The sequence below is a fragment of the Mus musculus genome, chromosome 6 (assembly GCF_000001635.26).
Source record: "Mus musculus strain C57BL/6J chromosome 6, GRCm38.p6 C57BL/6J".
Taxonomy (NCBI): domain Eukaryota; kingdom Metazoa; phylum Chordata; class Mammalia; order Rodentia; family Muridae; genus Mus; species Mus musculus.
The window spans coordinates 89,740,570-89,748,182 of NC_000072.6; the positions used below are offsets into that span (position 1 = coordinate 89,740,570).

Genomic DNA, 7,613 nt, shown 5'->3' on the forward strand with positions numbered 1-7,613 from the left:
GCCAATGGGAAGTCATGGGAGGCAGAAGAGTCTCTCACCCCAGAGCAGACACATCACAAAGTATGACATGTTTTGGGATTGATTATACCTGAGTTGTCTAATTGGTGCAAACTTTCTGATCCTTCCCACAGGTATTGCAAGATAATTCAGATAAAGTTTGTGCCTAGCCCTCCCCAGATAGTTGTTATCCAGATCACACAGAATAAGATCATAGCCAGGGAAGATGCTCCAGTGGGTTGCCAGGTCTCCATGCTCCACAATGAGAACTTTTCATGTTCTACAGACACTAAAATTACAAATTGCTCACATGCATTAAAGACTCCCTTAATCCTGTTCAGGATCTCCTCTGGCACAGAGTCGTCTTGTCATGTCTATCTGGGTAAGTGTCTTGCACCCAAGTGTGGAATCACAAGGTGGTATGGGCCCAGGCAGGCTGATGGTGGAAGAATCCTCAGGCTACAGCAAGGTTTTCAGCATCTGCAATGGAAAAGCTGAGCTCTGACATCGCCTCAGCACAGAGGACTCTATTCTGCATAGGTAATGAACGTGTTTTCTTCTTAGGATATTCATTTTTTGTAACTCCTTAAATCCATCATTTTTGCACACTTCTGGAATATCCATAGATTTTTTGGTTTGCATTCATTTTTAAAAAAGTAAATAACTCTCTGTCTCAGCACTTAAACCACACAGTGAATTTCTTGACTTATTCTTTCATACAGATCTTTTCATGTTTCCAAGGAAATCTTAAACCCACAGCTTAATGTAATGTCTCATGCTCTGTGTCTGTTTAGAAATGTTTTGGACTTGACTTCTTTGGTTTGAATAATTTATAGGTTTGATACCATGGTGGTTTGAATATGCTTGGCCCAGGTAGTCACACTACTAGGAGGCATTTGTAGTAGTCAACAAAAATGAAAAAGGAGTTGGAGATCTGAAAACCACTTTGATATCAGATGTGGAGATGCAGTTTGGATTTTTCCCAGCTGGTTTCCTATTTTGCTTTGGTGATTATAGTTAAGTGATTGGATGAATCTCAGAATATACTCTGAACTTTGGGCTTTTTCCATTGTTGAGATTATTATAGACTATGGGGACTTTTGGAAATTGGACAAAATGTATTTTTTATTATGCTATGGCTAGGCATGGCTCCTGTAGATTCATGTGTGTGAATTAGCCTATGGTAGCCAGGGAGTATAATATAATGGTTTGATTACTCTTGGTCCAAAGAGTGGCACTGTTAGAATGTTTGACCTTCCTGGAGTAGATGTGGCCTTTTTGAGGAAGTAGTTCACTGTGGGTGTGGGCATTGGGACCCTTCTACTAGTTTCCTGGAAGACAGTCTTTTCCTGTTTGCCTTTGGACCAAGATGTAGCTCTTTCTGAACTATTCCTGCCTGGGTGCTGCCATGCTCACATCTTCATGATAGTGGACTGGAGCTCTAAACCTTTAAGCCATCCCCAATTAAATGTTGTCCTCATAAGAATTGTCTTGGTCATGTGTCTGCTCACAGCAATAAAACCCTAACTAAGGCAAAAGCTTTATAAGGAAATGAAGCTGCAGGTTCAAAGCTGCACAGTAGACAGCCTGATAGTGTGCTGCATCTCACTCCCAGTTCATCTAGAGCTACCAGAACTCAGAGGCTGTCCTTAGCCTGGGATCTGATCCATGGGTTGTCTCAGCTAAGGAATTTGGTTGCCAGGTATGAAATATCAAGTCTATGGTGAACTTGGTCATGGATTCCCCCAAGAAAATCCTATTCTAAGAATCCTGTTCTAAGAACAGGAATATTTTAAAGTCATTTTTTTAAGATATTTTCTTCATTTACATTTCAAATGCTATCCCCAAGGCCCCTTATAGCCTCCCCCTGCCCTGCTCCCCAACCCACCCACTCCCACTTCCTGCCCCTGGCGTTCCCCTGTACTGGGGCATATGATCTTCACAAGACCAAGGGCCTCTCTTCCCATTGATGGCTGACTGGGCCATCCTCTGCTATATACGCAACTAGAGACACAGCTCTGGGGGGGGGGTACTGGTTAGTTCATATTGTTGTTCCTCCTACAGGGTTGCAAACCCCTTTAGCTCCTTGGGTACTTTCTCTATCTCCTTCATTAGGGGCCCTGTGCTAAGATGCAGAAAGGTTGGGACTCTGTAGTTCTAAAAGGCATCTATGACAAAACTCCTGTCAGGTGTGTGACAAGGTTTCTCTGGGATTTCCTTTCTGTTTGCCATATGAGCACACTGTCTTTCCTGACATTTCTGAAAATGTATTTTTAATACTTCAACAACCTAGCTGTAATGGTAAGTCTGGAGGACAATAAAGGGTTTCAGCCCCTTCTTAGCCCCAGTATTTCTCATGGTTTCCTTATCACATCCACACAATCCCTTTTCTTTATTTCCTCTCTGGACACAGTGCTGACATCTGCCTACTAATGATTTTCCTTGTATGAGTCACAGGTGACTTCTCCCCCACTTTCTTCCAAGCAGTAGTCCAAGTAGAACTGTTAGATAAAGAATGCTGCCTGAGGTAACTCCATTTTAAACAGAACCTATTTTCATGAATCAGAGCCAGTTCCACCTTCAAAAGCCTAGGTTCATTGTTCAGAGTGGCCCAGCAGGGGTGAGAGGGATGGTAGCATGGTAAGTGTGAGATGTGTGACAATGACGAAGTCAAGCACACACTTTCATAAACATTAGTATAAACAGGTATTGCTCAGACCTGCCTTCAATCCAGCTCTTTACACAGCCTCTTAGCATCAGGGTGTAGGTAGGTTGCTTCCATGTTATAGAGGAGAACACATACACTCGGTTTTTCTCCCCCTTGGATGCAGTGCACCTACCCACAGGGCCATCAGAACCAGGCATGCAGTGGCTTTTCCAGAAGGTTACCCCCTTCCATTCTGCTCTCTACTTCTTCCCAGTTGACTAGTTCAGGTCATTCTTGTGCTGAATACTGGTCCATTGTTTGATGTCTATTGATGATGTCCTAGACCTCAGGCTGTCCATGGTTTGAGTAACTAAAGGATGACACAGTGTGTACAGTCATGGGTTCCTGGCTTGATGCAGAACAGGGGGCTCTATCTCTGTTCTGATCATTTGAAGCCTTTACAGTTGCTCTAGAAGTGAATACTCAGGATTCTGGAAATTTCTTGCTCCAGGTGTTTTTTGTTCTCCTGTTCTGCATTCTACGCCTTTCCTTCCTCTTCCACAACCTATTTCACAAATCCATGCACTTTCCTTATGTACAAAACATCACAAGTCTTTGAGGAAACATGATATCCCAGGATATAGAAGGTAATTTTACCTAATTTTAGGCATGGGAAAATTGTATCCCAAGTACACAGGCAGCAGTTGTAGTCTTAACTGTTGTGCAAAAGGCGTCCCATACATCATTTTCCTGATGGCAGGGAGTGGCTGTCATGTTCTCCTATCTCCTGTGTTGTGTTAGGTTGCTATCCATGTGAGGACTTCCATGTGAGGACTAACATCTGGAAAGACAGGGAATATACTGCCTTTTAGCTTGTTTCTATGAAGTGCTGATAGTCACTACAGTGCTTTGGGTATGAATGATGCATTAGCCCAACCTGTTCTACATACCTTCACATAGGCACAAGTTGTGTGTGCAAAGCCTGGTGCTGGCAGGTGTTCAAGGCTGTTGTTTGTGTCTCTCCTGGTAAACTGGTACTCAGGGTTACTGGACATCATGCCATTCTTTCCAGCTGTTTCTGCAGAGAGAAGGCGACTGTTAAGTTTCACCTCCATCCTAATAAGGATCCTCTGACTTCAGAGCAACAATCTCCCGAATCTGTGATGCCATGAATACAGGTGAAGATTCCTGCCTCTGGAAAACCCCTGGCTTTCCTAAGAGATTTATGTTTTGCAGAGCTGTAGGTTCTGAAATGACCCTAAAAGTAGCACAACATGCATCCCACTATACAGAGAATGGCAACCCTCACTTCCTGGGGATTTTGATAATGTGATGCCTTTGTAAGGATCTCTCTCTCTCTCTTTTCCCCCAGTCCAGTTCCTTCTCCCTGTCCCTCTCCCCCTCCCTCTCCTTCATTCTCTCTTTCCCTCTCCCTCTCCTTCCTTTCTCTTACTATGCCTGTTTTTCCTCATTTCCTGTCTTTCTGTCAATCTGTCCTCCCTCTGTCTATCTGTCTCTTTGTGTTTGTATTCAGCATAATATAAAATATTGCATTTCATAAAAGTAGTAGGAGAGAAATGTGTACTAAGATTATTTCTTAACAATTGCTAAATAATGCATATATTTCATGTTTTTAAAAAAAAACCTTTAAAACTTCACCAATGTGCACATTATCTTCCATGAAATGTGTATATAAAGAACATGTGTGCCATTCTGAATGCATATTAATCACAAACTGACATTCAGGTCGAGTGCCACTGTGAACTGCTGTCCTTACATCTTGAAATCAGATGGAACCTTGATGACTGTATATTTTCTTATGGTTATAATGACCCAATCTCAAGCATGTTGGCCGGAGGGCAGAAACTGTTACTTTGCTACCTCACTGCTGGATCTGAACTTCCAGGCCCCTCTTCTTTTTCTTCCCTGCTTCTTCTTTCTCCCCCAACCCGAGTCCTCTTCCTTGAGACTGAGTTCAAGGAGGAGCTCTGGTATTATAAGATACTTCACAAGTCATAGGAATAGAGTTTAATAGAGCTTAGTCAAGACTCTCGGGATGATGACCACTGGTTTTTGAAGAAATTTTTGTGTTGATACAAAAATTATTAAATGTTTTCACCAACTATTCACCTCACCTTAAATTAATAATTGTTACCCAGTGTTTATGAATTCTAACATTTTTCCTATTGCTTCATTTCATAATTCTTTGATTTTTCAATATTATAGTACAATTATATGAGTTATCAATTCCCCTATCTTTTCCAAAACCTTTCCAAATAAACATCAATGCTGTCCTTTGCTTTCATGGCCTCTTTTTTAGTACATAATACATATCCTTAAATGCATAACTTCAATATGCTCAGTCTGTGTAATGGTACTTGTATGTGTGTTTTCTAAGCAGACATTTGGTTTTGGACACTGAATTGATGTGGTTTCCCCAGAAGAAGACAGTTCCTTCTGAATTTTTGGCCTGATTGGGCTGTGTTGGTACATGTCTTTTTTTCAACCACCTTGAAGGTAGAAGCTGGCAGATCTCTGAGTTAGAGCCCGGCTTGGCCTACAGAGTGAGTTCTAGGTTAGCCAGGGCTACACAGAGAAACATTGTCTTGAAAAATAGAGAAAGGGAGAAATCGAAATGAGGAGAGGAAAAAGGGGCTATAGGGTAGGGAAACACACACACACACAGCAGGGGGTGGAGAGAGAGAGAGAGAGAGAGAGAGAGAGAGAGAGAGAGAGAGAGAGAGATTTGACTTGGTGGTAAAGGAGCAGAATAAAACAGACACTGAAATTAAATAACCCTGTGCACTAGAACCCATGGGCACACAGTCCTCCAGGAGGGCACATTTTAAGTTTTGTTCAATCTTCTCCGTTCTTATTCACCAAATGTATAAAGCTATTGTGTGTCTGACCATCAAGTTAGATGTAGCTCTTGGCCCAGGACAAACCACATCCAGGGACCATGTGCTGAAATGTTTCTTAGAACTCATGGAAATGTTTATTGTACAAAAAAAATTTGTATTCAGAGATATCCTCACAATGTTACACACAACTCAGCCTTGATTAGAAAGCATTAGGACAGTGGGGACAGTAGGCATGGGTTTGAGGTGGTGTGAGCTGGAGCTGAGTTTGGTGATGTGGAATCAGGATGAATTGAAATCTTTTTGCCATCTCAGTGTTGGTTGGCATTTGTGAACAAAGCTATATTTTGTAATGAAGGGTTTTCTCTTTTCTCCTCAGATTTTGGATATTTACTTCCTATCCACATATGATGAATAAAGCCAACCTACTCTACACTGATACAAACATGAAAACTTTCTTGTTCTCTGAAGTGAGTGTTGGGATCTCAGCTAACAGTATGCTTTTTATAGTCCACATCTGCATACTCCTTGGTGAGAACAGGCCTAAGCCCATTAACCTCTATATTGCTTTCTTATCTCTAACACAACTAATGCTGCTTATAACTATGGGACTCATAGTTGCAGACATGTTTATGTCTCAGGGGATATGGGATTCTATCACTTGCCAATCCCTTATCTATCTGCACAGGCTTTTAAGGGGCCTCACCCTTTGTGCTACCTGTCTGCTGAATGTCCTTTGGACCATCACACTTAGTCCTAGAAGCTCCTGTTTAACAAAGTTTAAACATAAATCTCCCCATCACATCTCAGGTGCCTTTCTTTTTTTCTGTGCTCTCTATATGTCTTTTAGCAGTCACCTCTTCTTATCAATTATTGCTACCCCCAACTTGACCTCAGAGGATTTTATGTATGTTACTCAGTCCTGCTCACTTCTATCCATGAGTTACTCCAGGACAAGCATGTTTTCCACAGCGATAGCCATCAGGGAAGCCTTTCTCATTAGTCTCTTTGCCCTGTGCAGTGGGTACATGGTGGCTCTCCTATGGAGGCACAAGAAGCAGGCCTGGGATCTTCACAGCACCAACGTTTCTTCAAAATCATCCCCAGAACAAAGGGCCACCAGGACCATCATGCTGCTCATGAGCTTCTTTGTGGTTCTCTATGTTTTGGAAAATGCTGTCTTCCACTCAAGGATGAAGTTCAAGGATGGCTCAATGTTGTACTGTGTCCAAATTATTGTGTCCCATAGCTATGCCACAGTGAGCCCTTTTGTGTTGATTTGCACTGAAAAGCGTATGATTAAGTTTTGGGGGTCAATGTTTGGCAGAATAGTAAATATTTGATTATTCATTGATGTGTATGGACCCTGAATATTTTCCAGTATGTTGCCATCAGAGCTACGGGTCATGGCATGTGGGAACATTCTGTGGCTTAAATTGATATATGAAATATTTTTTCTGTCAAATCTGTTTACCTTTGTAAAAAAAAATATATATATAAAAATATATATGATGAAAAATATATAAAAGAAAATTAAAGCCCATACCCTCTCAGGTATCACAAGAGTTTTCTATCTTTCTCTGTGTTTTCATAAGAGATCTGTGAGACTACTCTTATTTGACCTGGGTTCTCACATTGCTTTTAAGATTCTTAGAAAGATTTGATTTTACGTTTTAACTGTGTGTGTGTGTGTGTGTGTGTGAGAGAGAGAGAGAGAGAGAGAGAGACAGAGAGAGAGAGAGAGAGAGAGAGAGAGAGAGAGAGAGAGAGAGAGAGAGAGAGAGAGAGAGAACTTGAGTGAAAGTGTTCACAGAGGCCAGAGGTGTCAGCTATTTTGAAGCTCGACATGTAGGCACTTGTGGGTCACCCAGTGTGGGTTTTGGTGATTGACCTTGAGTCTTCTATGGAGCATGATACTTAACTGGTGACCTGTCTCTCTGACACATTCCATGACGCTAACTATGTGATAGGTATGACAATTACAATAATTCTGTTGCCTAAGTTGTTTATATTTGGAAAAATACATAAGGAAACATTGTTTTGTGGGTCAATTATCACATGTTCCAGAAAACGCACACAGACATGGAGCCAGAATTAATGCAGAGAACAAT

At 41.6% G+C, this 7,613-nt stretch overlaps 1 protein-coding gene across 1 annotated transcript; it reads left to right on the forward strand.

The window, feature by feature from the left end:
- Positions 1-318: 318 nt before the first annotated feature.
- Positions 319-6,845, forward strand: Vmn1r41 (vomeronasal 1 receptor 41). The gene is made up of 2 exons (NM_053230.2): positions 319-379; positions 5,882-6,845. Exon 2 carries the CDS (start codon positions 5,910-5,912, stop codon positions 6,843-6,845), a length of 936 nt encoding a protein of 311 aa, NP_444460.2. The 5' UTR covers positions 319-379; positions 5,882-5,909.
- Positions 6,846-7,613: the final 768 nt, after the last annotated feature.

What these genes read in the sequence shown, in the direction of transcription:
- Vmn1r41 (NM_053230.2), top strand. Translation starts at nt 5,910, where the DNA reads ATGATGAATAAAGCCAACCTACTCTACACTGATACAAACATGAAAACT.